The sequence below is a fragment of the Phalacrocorax aristotelis genome, chromosome 7 (assembly GCF_949628215.1).
Source record: "Phalacrocorax aristotelis chromosome 7, bGulAri2.1, whole genome shotgun sequence".
Taxonomy (NCBI): Eukaryota; Metazoa; Chordata; class Aves; order Suliformes; family Phalacrocoracidae; genus Phalacrocorax; species Phalacrocorax aristotelis.
In genome coordinates this window covers 36,955,824-36,973,021 of record NC_134282.1, presented here as the reverse complement: position 1 = coordinate 36,973,021, position 17,198 = coordinate 36,955,824, and the positions used below count along the sequence as shown (strand labels likewise).

The following is a 17,198-nucleotide window of genomic DNA, read 5'->3' as shown; positions in this document are numbered from 1 at the left end:
TAAAAGCAGAGTGTTTATTTCCTTGGGTGTTACGTAAGACACAAACTGACTTTCTGCACCAGTATCTTGTTTCACCTGACCTAATAAGCCTTCCCAGAACCTGAAGTACTGTGTGTATCTACTTGAGATTGTTATTTTAGTCATGGCTACGGTAGACCAGGCTGACTCTTGGGGCAACTTGTATGTCTGGCACCATAACTCTCAGTGTACCCAGTTTCATGGTGGGGATAGGCACCTAATCTACCTCGGTACCTTTGCACTACACTGAAATGGCAACCCCGCTTAACAGACCTGAGGTGACACTGGAAGCGTTCTGGCATGTGCTTGAGAGAATTCCGCTAGAGATGCAAGCTCACATACCTTGAAAGCTGTGATAGTCAGTGGCTACCTTCTGCCTGTCTCACCTAGGTTGACCCAGTGGTCTCACTCGCATGCATTTAAGCCTTTGCAAAGAAGCTGAGTCCTCAACAAATTTGAAAATTTGGAAAACAAGGGCTTAGATTAGGATTTACAATTTAACAAATTTATTCCTAAATTAATAGTTTTAATGCGTTTATTAAAATAAGAACTTTGGTCAAGAAGGAGACATTGGAAAGATGACGACATTTCACACAATAGTCTTAAAAACTTAAAAAGACTTCAAAATAAAAATTACCTCTACCAAATAAACCTAGAGCAAACCTTTATCTCTTACCTGCTGACATTAAAACAAATGCAGAAAACAAAGCTATCTCATCTTCTGTCAGGTGCATAGAACATAGACTTTTTCCAAATTCAAACACAAAACTAATGAAGTCTTCACAACCTGCCAAAAAGAAGGTACAGCTCATGCCACATTGTTTAAAACTACTTCAGAGTTACAAGAGTTGTTGATCTATTCTGATGGAGGTGAAAAATGGACGCAATATACTTTGTAGGTGAGTGGTCTTCTCCTTAAGGACTGTGGAATGATGGTAGTGAGATCTCACTCATGCCTGAGCTTATTACCCCATCCCCACGAGTCCCCAGCTCCCGCTCCCTGGCAGCCAGTATTCTGAAGGCTTTGCATGCTGTTATCTTTTCCACATTTGGTTCTTTTGGGATAAATATAGATAAAACCCAAGCCGTTTTCAAGCTCAAAATCGGTTTAGCTTTGTTTCTATTCTAAATGGAACTTTCTCATGTCACTGTGGACTGGAGGTTTGAAACGTGTACTTGGTAAGTGCTGATTTTAAGACTGTTGAGCACACAGAAGAGGGAGGGGAGAGAGGCATACAAGGTACATGCAGGAGCAAAGGGAGAAGCCACGGTCTGAAAGCTTTTCATGCAGAAAAGGATCTTTGTCTCCTTTCATCCATTCTCTTGCTTGCAGAGGCGTAAGTCAGGTTACTGCTGCTGTTGCACATGCTGTTATGCAGTTTGCTGAAGTGGAGCCCTGCTTTGAAGGGGATTGCAACCTGACGGAAGAGGGCTCTCCTCTGCACATCTCAGCCCCAACCCAGCCTAAATTGCTGGATGTAGCTGGTAACAGATGAAAGTTGTGTCTCCTTGGAACCCACATCTGATACTGCATTCTCTGAATTGTTTGCACTCAGACCTTGTACCTTGAGGTGTTTTAGAAAGGCAGAGAATCCTTTAGTAATTGTACAGCGTTCTCTGCTGCCATATTTTCGTTGCCCTCCAAAATGGCTTACATCCCAAATCTATACCCAGTGAAATGCATCCTTTTAAAATTAGCAAAACTATACAGAAAAAAATTCAAAATTATAAACTGTGTTTAACAAAAAGAAATTGATTTAGAGTATTTTATCTGCAAATAACTGGACTTTGCATATTACAAAATGCTACTAACATCTTCAAAGCAGTAACGTCAGTATATCCAAAATTAGCTTAAAATCTGCTGCCTCTTCCAACAGGATATATAAAATGTTACACTAGATACGAAATCTGGGCTTCTGTTCTTAACAAGTGTGTCCAAACTGCTCTCCCCTGATCTAAGTGTTAAACTCCAACACCAACAGTCTTTTACTGCACTGAGTTAAGCTATTTTAACTCCTGAAATCAGCCTGGCGTCAGAGCCAGCATGACTGCTTACAAAATAAGCAGTTTGAGCTTTGGAACTCTTTTATTTGAATGCTACAGCCTGAATTTTTCAAAGCAGCTGTCCCCTTGCTTTTCCACCTTACTATTTTCATTCTGTTTTTTTAAGATACAACACTTGACATTTCCTTACCTAAGGACTTGAAAACCTCTGGGCTAGCGTACTTGCCATCAAAGTAGACTGTGTTGTTCTGGGAGTCAAAGGCACGGCACATTCTGATGAACACAACCTCTAAAGACCCTAAAACAGAAACAACGTATGTTTGACTATTTAAGTAGAGACTTCAGTTGCAAAGAGCGAGTAAGGATTTAAAAATTTCCTACGCTCTGTATTCAGTATCAATCAAGTAGGGTAGTAGGTTTCTGTGGTATAACAAAACATAGTTTGATTTGCTGGTAGAATTAAAGAAATTCCCATAAACCCCTTCAGAAGTTTTTGCTAAAGCAACTTGGTTAATGCTAATAAAATCTAATAATTTTTTATTAGAGTAACGAAGTCTCTGAAGTCAAAGCAGCTCATTTAGATTTATGTTCATGAAGCTTTGACAGCTTTGTCCAGTGTTTGTATTACTGTATTACTATTGCATTACTTCTACATCTTGCATAGAACAACCTGGATTTTTACCTTGAAATAGGGTATTTGCTATACGTAAGCCAAAATTAAAAATTCAAATCCAGCTTTTCCATCTCTACACACTCATTGCTCCCTTTGTTCACAATGAAAATTTCAAATGTAGACTTGAACTCATTCTATCCAGAGCAACTAAGAAGGTGTAGTACTTCAAACAAGGACTTGAACAATTTGTAAGGTTTTTACCCTGCATTGCTTTAGATGATCATTGTACAACATATGTATATATGTGTATACCATCACTATATACAGGTAACACCTTCCTCAGTCAACACTAATAGAAGCAGACCTTAAAACTGACCCACATACCTGCTTTTAAAAGCACAATTTGATCATTTTGACACAGTTCCATAAAGCCATCAATGCGTTTGGCAAATTCCACTACATACTGTATAGCTTCTGTTATTTTGACTGCGCATAACTGCCACATTACCTCCCTTTGCTGTTTGGGAGAGAAAGAAAATTCAAAAATTACTAATCAAGGTTTGGAAAGCCCATTTTTATAAAGTAAAACTGAGCTGAAAAAGAAAAGTGGAGTGAATTCTCTCCAGCACTCCTGGCTACACTGTGCTCATAAGACAAGGGGAATTAACCTCAAAGCCAAAGCCTCACGTGGATGAGTGACCATGCAAACATGTAAGACTTCTTCAGTGATGTCAGAAAAGATCTAGGTTGGAGTGTTTTTACTTCATAAGCCAAAAATGTCAAAGTATAATGATCCTGGTGATTTCAGTGGCAGTTTTATTCACTGCATCAGAAGAAAATGCCAATTTACATGAGCACTGCATAATCACGGTTTTCCTATCAACCTTGTGCATTCCATACAGAGCGTAAATTACCTAGCTAGCTTGTCTTCAAAAGATACATAGAAAGATATATGTATATGAAGATCATCTTGTTAACAACATAAAGGAGGCATGCAAGTAGTGATTTTTTAATTTGTTGATAATAATTCAGAATGAAATTACCTAATGAGTGCAAAAAATGGTATTCTTAAAGGTTAAATATTTTTTTGTGGAAATGAAAAGTATGTTCAAAGAACAGTGTGCTTAAATGGTGCTTCCCAAGACAGTTTTCCAAAAGTTGCCACGTGGTAGTAGTTTGTGGATGGAAGGCATACTGGAAATACAAACACTGAGTAAATCTTACAGTACCCACTGGTAGCACGGCAGCAGCGTGCTGCTATTCTAGAGGTAAAACTGGAACACTGAGTAACAGTTGTAGAATGAATCAGGACTACAACCAAGCATTGAAGGCTGGAAATCTGACAGAATTCTGTGTTTATAAACTCAAAACAAAACACATGATGTAAAATGACAAAACTTGGCGGCTTCAGCTTTTTTTGGTGGTGGTGTTGATCTGGGAGATTACAAATTAAGAACTGAAAATAACATGCCATTTAGGATTGAAAAATTGAACTGGTTTCTTATCCTCATCTATCAATGACAGATAGATTGTTTTTTTAGGAGCTTTGCCTTTTCCTGTACCTGTAAAAAAATCACAAATGCAAAGGATATCCTTAACCATCTTGCTGCTTTTGATTCCGGCATATTATTTTTTTGAAAAACACACAAAAAATATACATTCCTGATAGCAAACGGAAAGCAGTGAAAAAGTGAATTTTGCAGTGTGTTATGGAAATACCATGCTTTAAAAACAGCATGCCATAGTTTGGCATGCTTTTTATACCTTGTTCTGATAGTTCTCAATTTCTTCCTGCAGAAAAGTCTGCCATGTTATCTGCTGCAGCTCCTCTCTCAAGTACTGGCAAGTTTCCATGTGTGACTTGGAAATATTCTGTGCGAGATGTTCTAAAAGGAAGACCAGAAAGTGACACACATTAGAAGTGCAAAGCTGTACCTTCAGACACGAGAAAGGTAACACGTTCCAGTTGCAAGGGGGGGGGAAGGCGGGGAGAGAGTTGGCTCTTAGAAAAAAATGCTTCCACTTCAGATCTCCTTGGATTTTGCTTCATGAAAATAAACACATGTAATGCCAGCCGCTGACAGACTCGAGGGAAACAAAGCAGAAACCCGGCCCTTAGGCCAGGGCTCCTGCAGGGCCTGGCGCAGCCGCTAGAGGGCGCCCTGCGCGCGCGCACACGCCGAGACAGCCGAGCGAGCGGGGCCCTTCCATCGCCTTGTCAGGTGCTGAGGTGAACCCCAATTTATTTTTGAATAGCCAGACTTCTACTGGGGACAGGCTTCTTTCTCACACAGCAGCGGGTGCGAAAGAAAGCTCGCGGGATCGAAAAGCCTGCAAAATCAAGGCAAACCTGGTGAAACCAGGGAGCATTCACACCATTGCAAATTCAGTAAGCGGCCTTGCTGCCTTCTGTAAGGTAAAGTCAGCTTGGAAACCTGAGCCGAGAATTACACTCTTAAGTAGAGCCATAGGAGAAAATCCGAATGAGTGAGGTGAGGGACCCCTCGAGTTCGGGTACAGGAATCGCCTTGGGGACAGCCTTGCTGAAAACAGGATACTGTATAGGGAATGTAATGGCATTGCCAGCCAGCTAGTAGATCTTTGAAACCTAAATTCATTTGTGTTTTATATAGCAGAACTTTTCTAGTAGAGAAATACAGGTAGCTACCAACTGTCTAGTGTTATGTCAAGCAGGGCACTACCATATCAGCCTGCCTGTGAGGGAGAAAGTTTTGTTTCTTTTCCATGCTCATATAATGAAAAAATACTAGGAAAATACACTTATTAGAGAATCCAGATAATTGATGTAACACACTAAAGACTCAAGGGTTTTTTTCCTCAGCTTTGGAGTAGTCACTTAGTAAACCGCACATGATTTAGAATTTCCATACAACACAACTCCAAATAAACTATTTTCTGCTGCTGTACTTGGTTAAAAGACCCTTAAGGCAGATTTATATTTATTAATACAACTTCCTTCCATAAACCCTTAGGAACGCCTTCAAAAGCACAAATAGCATTTAGACATCTGAACTCCACTTCTACTTTGTCTTTCTCTTCACATGTGTCTGTTCTCCTACTTTAGATGTGACAAGTAGAGGCTGGTGACTTGTCCCAGACAATTCTGCTGTTGGTGCTTTTGCAGTTAAGCCACTGAAAAGAAAGGCTTAAAATGAACAAGAAGTGTGGTCATTAACAATATAGGGGCATTCTGAGGGACTTGAGCATTAGGTCTTCTGTGAAACTTGCTTTGTTTAATAATGACCAAACCCAACTCCTTACAAATTGAACTGCTGCACCAGCCTGTTTAGTATCATACTTAACTGCATTATTAGTTTGATGTAAGATACTACCTGAAAAGTCTTTACAATACAGCTGAGTTAAAATCAGATTATATGTGCTACCTGAGCAAGCAATAGTGTAGAATATAAGGTAGTTTATACTTTGGTTGTTATCATAGCTTTCATATATTTCAGAGCAAGTTTGGTTTGGTTGGGTTTTTTTTGGTTGGGTGGTGGTTTTTTAGGTTTGGTTTGTTTGTTTTTTTTTTCATTAACACAAGTGTGTACTTAAAACATGTGCTCTTACTAGCAGCACCTGACAGCATTATACCTGTGCCCTTGCAGGATACAGAAGGTGAAATATTACCACGTTATTCACAAACGTCAGCCTCAGTTCTAGACTGTATTTCAGCACACACCTAAATACTTTCATTGAACAGCCACATCCTTCTAAACTGAAACCTTAGTCTGGAAGACAAACATTCTTCAAACATGGTTTGGCAATATCAGTGCTGGGCACCCAAATCATGCTCTGTAGGGTTTAAATGCAAGCACTGTGTAAATAAAGGTAAGCAACATGGCAAACTTATTTTAGGCCAGCGTTCCAAACTCAACCGCTGGCCTAGGAAGTAAAAGCCTTTTCTTTTTGCTGCGGGTTTAATGTAGATATTTTATTAACACCCACAAGAATATTAACAACCATTTGATTGAGACAAAGCTGGCAGCATAGCCTTTATCCTTAGTTTTTCTCCTCATTTTTACTTATCTGTAACTGAATTTATTTGAACTGAAGCCAGACACTACATTTTGGCTGTCACAACAAATTATATTGCTAAGGACTGTATTCAGCAACATAAGGATGTCAAAAAGTAAGCCGCCTTGACCCTTCCTCTCTGCAAAATTTCTCAGGACATAAACTAAAATAAAATAAGCAAAATTTCATATAATGTATTTGCTTCTAATTAAAAAAAAAAGTTAGCAAAAAGAGAAAAATTTAACTTGGAATACCTAATTTTTCAAACTATTTTTTAGGTTTTCATAATGGAATAATTAGCAAAAATGTTGCTTAAGCAAGCAAAATCACTGTTTTAAACACCTGACAGCTTATATAAGTATTAGGATCTTAAAGCCACTTCTCTTAATGCCCTGTTCCAGTTTACTTACAACCAGTTCACACAGCACGTACGAACTTGAGTCTGAGATGTTGACAAATCATAGTTGTGGAATTCAGTCCTAGTGATTCAGGGAAGAGTTTAAAGTAAACTGTGCTCATTAATGTGGTCATTATAAGGCTCTTAGGGAAATATTCAGAACTTGCTACATTCAAAAATTTTCTGAAGTATCTGGGGCCAGATTCTCTTCAACCAGTGGCAAGGAGAACTGCCCTCAGATTAGATTGGTGCTTTGGTTTCATATTCCCCAGGTACAAGTAAGGAGCAGAAGAAAATCAGCCTCATCACTTTTTGTTAGAAAATGAGAGTACTGAGGTAATGAGAAAGAATATAAAATGTTCAAAAATAATCTGCAAATAAAGAAATACTCTGTTTGCTCAGCACTAAAAATTAGCTTGTTAATCAGTATTCAAAGGGTTCTATTACAGGGGCTGAAAACAAAAGTAACACTACTAGAGCTGATCAACCACAAGCTCCTGGGACTTTCAGTCCAGTTCCATAAGGTGTTCACCGTGTACCCCAGCTAGGGTATTGTGCACTTCACAGAAGAACGACCATACATGCTCACAGATGTGTTGAAGCACCATTCTTGCTATCATCTGGCCTAATGTGTCACTTCAATCCAAAGGGTACTATTAAGACAATTACAATGGAAGCTTTTCTCTCTCATTACCTAATTCTGCCATGGACACAGTTGGAGAGGTCTCCCCATTTGTAAAAGAACAATAAGGGAAGAAGCCCGATGCTGGTGTGTAGTCACATATTGGTTCTGGTTTGATTCCATTAATATCAAGACCCGACTGATCTGGAGAAGGCTGTATGTCTAAGTAGAAGCTGCTAACTGCAGAGTCTGCTTTGCTACCTTCAGGGGTATGCCCATCAATGTAATTACTGAGGTCATCATGTAGCTCTGTTAATCCATTGGTGGTGATATTGTATGTTGGTGTTAGTGGTTCTGCCTCTCCTGGTTGCTGCTGATGATCTCGCTGCTGCTGCTGCATTCGATGTTTCTGCACCTCCGCATACAGGCTGTCCCTCTGCTTTTTTGACATTCGACCAAACTTTACAGCTGAAATACAGACATACAATGTATTATATTTCTACAAATCCACTACTGCACTTTAATTATCTTGGGTCTTTAAATACTACACCTAAGGAGATAGTAGAAAAGGCAAATCAGCAGGATGGGCAGACCTAAGAATCACTTCTGTCAGTTACAGGTAACATACCTACAGCATCTACTCTTCAAAAGACCTTTTTAGCATGCTCCTTAAATGGACCATTAGAAGTCACTGTTTTAGCTTAATTCATTAACTTTCCACTTCTATACTGAGAAGATTTTCTCTTATATATCCACCAAAGCTGACAGATGCATCTTTTCAGCATTCAAACCCTACCTGGAAAAACAGAAGCTAAAACAGAGTATGCTGGCCTGAGAGGGTCTGTTCAATTCCTGCTGGCTGTATACGCATACTATGGGGTGAACCTACAGTTAGGCATAAATAGGCGGGGGGGATCTGTCTCAAAGAATATCAAAAGCAAGCTTTATTGTTATTAGGCCCAGAGCACACAGGAAGAACCACAGAACCTGCTTTCAGTGTGGCTTGCTGTGACAAACAGAAATGTTTACCTGGTGAATTATTATTAAAACTATATGCACATGCATGTATCACTCTCCACAAAATTACTACTATTTTGAGAAGTATTACTATAAAGCATAAGCCAGAAGAAACTGGTTTTGCCACATCCAGGGAATTCCTAAGAACAGGGTATGTCATTTCTGGGACTTGTATGAGCTGTCAAAGCCTCATCGTTTAGGAAGATGACTACCACCTTGTACTTTTCTACAGGAAAGCAAACATGGCAGAACAACTCATCATTAACTGATCAAGTGTTTCAGGTTTTTAGTTTCATGCCCAATAAAAAATTTAGGATGCTGTAATTCAAGAAGTAAATGTAATCTGAAAGCGATCTCTGTAATCGGGCCTCATGTAATGCACATGTATTTGTAGAACATGTAGCGCTGCTGCTGTCACTACTGCAGGGGAAAAGACTGAGTCAGATCTTCAAATTGGGAAAGCAATGGCAGCTTCATTACATCCATGGGGGAGGTGCACAAATATCAGCTGCAAATCCAGTTCTGAGTTACATAAGCTTCTATTTTACAGAGGTGGGTTTTCGTTGTTACACTAGGAATAGTTTTGGGTTTAATATTGACAGAACTTGAACACATTTTCTTCAGAATTCTATCTTTGAAAAAACACTGCGCTGTTTTATCTTTGCATTTTTAACATTATTCATTATACACACATTTAAACTCTCTATATTGTGAAACAGCTCTGATTCGTACCAGTAGGGCAGTCAGAGAGTTACTGGCAACTATAGTGTGTCACTTAAATTGTACACATAAAGAAAGTATTAACATTAGACTGCATCTTTAAGAAGTCACCAGAGGCAAAGCTCTTAACTGGAAACTATAATAGATGAGTAGAAAAAAAAAATCCAGGAACTTCATACATGACCAGATTTATATATATTTATGTGACTATATAGCAACGTATAAAATCCACTTGATGTTCTCAACTATCAGCCCAATACACAATTAATTTTTAAATCCTATGTTGCTCAGCACACAGTGTACTAAACATTATTTTACTCTTTTGCTATTAAGCTATGTGTTAGCAGAACTAACCATCTCGAGACATCCCCACAGCAAGGCATTTCTGTAATCGACAGTGTTGGCAGCGGTTTCTACTAGTTCGGTCAATCAAACAGTTCTTCTGACGAGGACAGGAGTACGTAGCATTACTTTGCTGACTCCTCCTGAAAAAGCCCTGTAATAGAATGGCAAAATACAAATCAAGAAGCTGTTAACTGGTGGAGCAAATAAAGACTCTGAAAGGTAGCATACCTAATAGAAAATGAAGTTCAAGTGCACTATAGTCAACTAAAGGAAGTTAAGAGGTTGGGGTTTTTTTTTCTCTCCTAGAAACAAACAAAAAACAGTAACTAGTAGGAAACAGTTAATTAAAAAGTTATGACATGTAGAGGAATTACGCATTTTTTTCACTGATTTTACAGATCCCAGATTACATATGGTACAGCGATTCTTTCCAAATGAGATAGAACTAGTTATAGACCTAGATTTCCTTGATTTCTGATCTTTCCTTGGTCAGCATAGATCTCCAAAATAGGGAGGATTCAACTGGTAGTTGATTCAACAGCTGCTACCCTGTTCTGTGTTTGGAGATGACAATAGCAGGCTCTGATGTTCAGCCTCACCAGCGTATGTATGTGTCTAAAAATACAGAGCGTGATGCTGAGCAGTTCCTTCTACAAAGAACAATTTAAAAAAATATTTTCTCTTAATTAGTTTGACACTGACAACCAAGGTTTTGTTCAACTTGGCGCAGGTTTTTAAGGAGGGGGGGGGAAGCTGAAACAGATTTTGTGTATTATCTCTTTCCTGAGCCAACTGCAATGGGTAGACCCATCTCCAAAGAAAGTTAGTGCTGGAAGGTTATGCAGTAGTTACAACTTGGTTCCATCAGAATGGTGCATGTTATTAACCACTGTGCCCGCTGTTTGAAGTTCATTTTGTCTTTTTGCCATAGACTGTCCAAACATAAGCCTCTGTGTGTGTAATACCTACTTCACGAGGATTCTGTGAAGATGTAGTCATTCTAAAGAGACATTTGCGATCAGTGAGCACAGTATTTTAGTTTTATGTTGCCACATAATGGATTAACTAACAGCACTGCAAAGAAAATAATTCCTCAGAAAGGCTGGGCACCTTTTAATTAAAGTTGGACTTTTACCAATTTTTTATTTATTCGAAGGCCACATTCTGAAGTCCCTCAGCACATGCACGCTCCGTTCCGACACTTGGTGAAACAAACAACAGGAAGGACTTCTGCATGAGAAGTAAGAGACTTCCTAGAAAACCTCCTGCAGACAGAAACATGACAAAACACTGAGATAAAGACCCCCACTCCATCTTACGGGGAGGGTACCAGTCTTCATCGATCATGCCCTTTTTATTAAAGCTTTAATAGAGAAACATGGAGTTAAAAAAAAAAAATGAGGAAACTGAGGATGCCCATCTTTAATCCTGTTTTTCTGTATGTCATTCCTCATTTATTCTGGTCTTTGTTTCTATATGATTGAACTTTCAATTGTTTTTTAATGTTTGTCAATAGCCAGATGATCATCACTGAGACAAAGTATTGCACATATTGAGCTCTGAACAAGTGCATTTCACCCTAGAGAAAACCTGAGATACCATGGAAATTTCTACCATTCCAACATCATGACTGATCCCTCTGGAGAAACCAACTCTTAGGAAAGCAGATAGCTTCATTTCCCGTTCTGTTAGCAGCCTTAGTGGAGCCAGTCACTCCAGTGCAAGTACACATGCAAGTGCAATGCAATTCACTAGAAAAAACAGGATTAGGTATCGACCTGACCGGTGACTTACTGATCAAGGTGCTGCATCTCTGCATTATCAGTCCCTTAAAATTTCAGTACTCCAAACACTTTAACAGTTGCATTGAATGACATGCTCATGTATGAAATCATCTGCTACCACCAAGATCCTGAAAGTCAGCTTAATCAATATGTAAAATGAACCTGGCCCAATATCCTCAAAGATCTATATGTCTTCCTTTAGCTGGGACATATACTGTCTGTATTGCCAGCTTGGCATATTTCTCTTTATTAAGAGTAGCCTTGTCAAGCTGAGGATTATTTTTAGTATTATAATGGAGAAAAGACTGGGCTGCTTGCTTTCCAGATTTTCTCTAGAGACACAACTGCTCAATACATTTTAGTGTACACTATATCAGCTAAGTTACAGCTTAAAGCTAAATTTTCAGTGGAGCAGAACTGCCTGAAACTGGGGCCTTTAAAAGCACTTGCACTTTACAAACCAGAGATGTAGTAGAATGCTTTTAAAAACAAACTCTACAATGTTATGTGGTCATGTTGAAAAAGTCAGCAGTAACTAAAGCAAAAACAAACAAAAAACAAACCCAAACAAAACCCTTGCCTCAAACGTCAGAAGTGAATCTAAACTTGTCCAGAGCTCAGAAATAGACTTGTCTGAGATTTGGGACTGAAGTGACAATGAAGTTAAACAGGATTTTTCTACTCTCAAAGTTCTTTTATATTGTTGTAATTTATTTGTGAGTTTTTTAACTTTTTGGTGGTCCTTGGGCTCTCATATCATTAGAAGACTTGGGGAAGCCCCTATTATAGGAGCCTTCTGTAAGTAAATATAGTTTCTTCATAGGTTAGGGTTTTTTTCCCCCTTTTATTAGAAGAAGAGAAGGAAAGGTGCTATATTCTGTTGTTCTATTACCTCCCTTTTGCCAGAGGCCCAGAGCTAGCTATAATTTTTCCACCAGGAAGGAGGAGGTAGATGCATGCATGGTACACGTGTATACATTCAAGCATTATGCAAACCAGCCCAGGCCACATGCTCTTAATTACATACATGTTCACAATCCTTATTTCACATTCAGATGATTGCCTAATAGGCCACAGGCAGAGTAGACCCCTCTCAATCAAACACAGGAATGAAACTAAAAAACATCACCATGTTACACCGCTCTGACTGATGGCATGGTCTGAAACAAGCTCTCTGGTAGAGAGCACTCCTTGAGACAGGGAGCCCTGCCTACTTCTGATGTCAGTATAAAGATCCAGCTGATTTTGATGAGGCGTCATTGAGCTTTGCATGTCTCCCTTTTTATGTAGATGTATTAACACAGTGCCAGAAGAGCAGAGCAGATTACAAGCCACAGCTTCATCTCTGCATTTCAGACTCCTATTTATATACAACACAATATATGGTTTTTCATATGCTGCCAAGAAATCAAGTTTGGGGAAAAAAGGGCACAAGAACTTTTCATCAGCAAGTCAGTTTGAATAACAACTTGTTAAAAAAGAACTCTGAAATGTAAATAACAGTTTTTGCGAAGTCTATTAACAGTTTCAATAACTTCACTGCTCAGTTGCTTGGTGTTAAAGACGTTTGTGTCTAACCTTGCTCCTTAGCAGGGAAAAAGCCAGTTGCGCTTCCCCGGTGTCCCAAATGGCACAGCACAGACTCCCTCTCCACTGTGGCACAGGCTGACATGCTGATCTCATGTTTGGTCTTTTGACAAATTTTCATTTAATGAATTGATTCCTACAGTTCATTAACATACCCACTTCCACTTCTGTATACACATATGTCTTAATTAGCTGCTCATTGGCTGTTTAATTACAAGAAAACAGCTGACAGCTGCCTTGCTGCATCCTAATGGCAGACGTGTTGGAATGACTGTATGCAAGGCTGTGACAACAAAGGCTTATTCATAATCCCATGATTTATGGCTAATACTTAAAGACTTCCATGTATCATTAAGTTTTGCAATATTCTAAGCAATTAACAATTAGGTGGGGGGATTCGTTCTTTTTCTGTTTTCTAAAGCAAACTGATCACAAATTTTCTTTAAAGAAACAGCAGACAAATATACTGTTGTATGAAAGGTGAACGTTCAAATTGGATTTGTAACCCAATTTTATGACAACGAGTATGTTTTAGTTGTAAAGGAAGAAGAGTGCTGCAACAGTATTGTTCAATAAACAAACTTTGTTAATGAAGTATTTGATAACAAAGTTATAGTGCCACTGCAAACAGCAAAAATGTTGGTTTACATATGTAATAAAGACAGGAGATTGTGTTTATTGGGTTATACAAGGCTTCTGACTAGCCCTTTCTGTAACATGGCTCATCTCTTTTCTGACATGTTTTGCTTGACATTGTCTAGGCAAAAAAAAGAGAAAAACTTCAAAAGCATGAATTCAAGGTGAATGTTTGCAAAGCCAGTATGACACTCCATGTTCAATAGAGTAATGAAAAATTGACTAGTAAAGAAAGTTAGTTAATGAAACAAATGAAAAAAAGTAATGCAAGATGGGAATTGAAATACACCAGGTATTGTTTTCTGAAGTAACCAGCATGGACATTCCTTGTAGTTACAACGAACAAGACCATCTTAGGTCTTAAAAGACACGAGAGACAAAAGCCTGTAGACCTTTAAAACTTTAAAGACCTATAAACCTTTGACAAGATGAGAAATGCCCAGAAATGCCCTGCATGGATGGTTTTATAAAACCAACTGCGTATAGTCAAGCAAATAGAAGGATCCTACTACTGCATCTGTGAGTCAGTTGGGCATGTGCTGATTCAATTGACAGCAAAAGCAAGTAACTGCATCTGCAAATTAAATGCCATAGTTTGTTAACAAAAACTTAATTTCAAACTAAATGCTTTGCTGTGTGTTTCTGAAGCACTTGGGTGCTTCTGACAATGCTAAATGGGATTAATCTTTCAGCTATGAGAAAAGAATACAAATGTGTACAAATCAGTCTCCTTTCTCAGCACGGTCCCTAAAAAGAGCAAAAGGTTGTTGACGGGTTCCCACAACTAACCATTGAGTAAGTGCTCCACACAGATACTAGTTTTTTCAGCAGTGCTACTAAAATAGTAGCATTTCCAATCTACACAGGAGAATAAACTTTTATTTCTGAGTCGTGGTACAGTCCTTGTGTTATTCTTCATCCATCCTTCTGAGTAAAAGTCTTATATGATTAATCTCATCTCCCTTTTTCTCCATTGTATGTTGTATACTGGGCATCACCAATGGTCAGATAGAAAAAAACCTCTCTCAAAATTTACTGTATTTATAATAAGCCACAGGAGCCCTCCTAGATAAAGTATAAAACAGAGCCTGGCTAAAACTTTATTTTTGTCAATAGGGGGGGAAAAGAGGAGGTGTTAAATTTTATCTTTTAAAGGCAGATTCAAATTCAGCTAAATAGGTTGATGGGTTGGGAGTACTCGATGTTTGTGCAAAACACAGCCACAAACTTCATAAAAACAGCCAGTAACATCACAGCAAGATAGGAAATGAAAACTTCTCAAGAAAAACGAATTGGCTTCATTACAAATCTTCAATTCCAGTTATGTGAAACACAATACAACAACAAAAACTGGTCAGAGGACTTTCAATTGTGTGAAATGCAAGTCACAAACTTGTAAAAGAGCAGCAGAATCAGCAAAAATCAATCTGACAAGAGCTTGTCTGTGATTTCACACACGATACAGATTAAGATTGCGAAGTAGGTCTTTGCAACAAAAACTTGACTTCAGGTTTTAAATAAACTATATTTCTGGTGGTTATTAGTATCTACACAGTAACACTTTAGTTAACATTACTATTACAAAACTGGACCGAAAACTGTTAAGAGCTGGAAATAGCCCACTTTGCTGCTTCTGCTGCTGTTCCTGCCTGTAGATCATTCTTGACAGGCCTGGCTTGATAGGGCAGCAACACATCTGTTTACTTTTGATGACTAAGGCCCTGATCCTGCAATCTGATGCACATGGATGGGTTTGTAGCACCTGTGCAGAACCTCACTGACTTCTCTGGGACTCTCTGCAGGACATGGGCTCCAGGAATCAGAGCACAGGACTGGGAACGCAGTCTTCATAGCAAAGTGCTTTTTACAAAGGAAGGTTTAGCATAACATGAAGAGCAATGCAAGCATGCTCAAACCTGCAGAGATCATAGCCACAGAAAAGCTGGAAAAAACCCCATACCAATACACACCTGGCTCAATTGGCAGAAGCCAAGCTATGCCAACTTTTTCACCAGCCAAAATAGTTCTGTTGGGTGAGACTTTGTTGACATTACTGTGGAAGAGTGTAGCACAAACAAAATCCATCTGCTACAGCAGGGCATTGTAAGCACTGTCTAGACCGTGATCATTTAAACTCTTCCTGTGACTCGTGCCCACTAGTACTCCCCTAATCTGTCACTGCTTGCACATCTGGGCTCTGGCGCTAAAGAAGAGTGAGCTTCAGAGTTATTTCCCTCCTGAAAGGGAAATAACCTAGTTAACTACGTTGATATTAATTGGTGTTAAAATTCTGCTTGAAATTGTATGGCTAGAAAACTTTATTCTGCTACCCCAAGAGAAGGAAACAATGCCTAACTTCATTCATTGGGCCACTGTCTTATGCACACTCTCCTTTCAAGGTCCAAATGGTCTTCAGTGCACTGGGCATACTTACTTGCTTGCCTTCCCTTCTGCCATTTCCCACCAGCTGACTGTTCTGGTGGATTCTCAGAAGCACACCAAGGATTCCACAGAGCTCCCAGAGGACTCAATTATTCAGAATTCAAAGGAGAACCATTTGCTCTAAAGCGTAAGGAACTGCACGCATATTTCTCACTATCAGGCTAGCATCTGTTGTTCTGACTGCTGGAGGTACACAAAGGACTTTTCTCCTAATAACTCATGTTCGCATTTATTCCTGGGAAAGTACAGTCACTCTGATGGAGGAGTGCTCGATGGATATGTCTCTCTCTTACCCACAGTGCTAAGTGCCTACCAGCTACTTACTAAGTAACGTGACCGCGAGCACGGTCTTGCTTCCTTCTGCATGCAGTTGCCCTGCTGCTTTTGGTGGGGCCTTTTCTCACATACATGACTTCGGAGAAGGCAAGGCCAAAGACCTGCATGAAGATTCAGCGAAAGATAATACAGCTGGCAACTCTCCTTTCCTTTGGCAGCCTGTTCCTGTTCTGCAACAAGCCATGTTGAGAAAGGCCTGTTTTCTGCATAGACGAGCGTTAGCATGATGCTAACCCCAGGCTGTTGACAACGATGTTCATCATGGATCTTGAGGCAGTCCCAGATCATTTACGGATTAAAGAGGTCTCGGACCTTGAACATAACTTGATATTCTTTGACGAGATAGTCATACAGCAGAATTCTCACTGCAAATGTCTGCCACTGCAACAGCTGAAATTTGGTTAAGTGCTGCTCAACCACATAAAGCTGAAAAAAGTAACCACTTTATCATCAATGCATTTTTAGTGCATTTCTGGCATATTCCATAGCAACAGTAGTTAGGAAGGGCAGAAGGTGCTGTCCTGTATCATTCCAAAATTCTTAGATTTTTTTTTTTCCTTCCTTCTTACCAATACTTCTGTGAGACAGAGAATGTGTTAATGAAAACACAAATATCTTCCTTGGAAAAACAGAAAAGAAATC

General features: G+C 39.2%; 1 protein-coding gene across 3 annotated transcripts in view; it reads right to left on the bottom strand.

The window, feature by feature from the left end:
- Nucleotides 1–17,198, bottom strand: part of RORA (RAR related orphan receptor A) — a 390,738-nt gene that overhangs the window by 2,952 nt on the left and 370,588 nt on the right. For 2 of the 3 annotated variants that reach the window (XM_075100103.1, XM_075100101.1), the window contains 6 exons: nt 9,781–9,922; nt 7,762–8,157; nt 4,400–4,521; nt 3,020–3,152; nt 2,213–2,320; nt 695–805 (listed from right to left, as the gene is read on the bottom strand). In XM_075100103.1, the coding sequence (XP_074956204.1) occupies nt 695–805; nt 2,213–2,320; nt 3,020–3,152; nt 4,400–4,521; nt 7,762–8,157; nt 9,781–9,922 (1,012 nt within the window). The remainder of the gene's footprint in view (nt 1–694; nt 806–2,212; nt 2,321–3,019; nt 3,153–4,399; nt 4,522–7,761; nt 8,158–9,780; nt 9,923–17,198) is intronic. The other variant, XM_075100102.1, reaches the window with a different exon arrangement.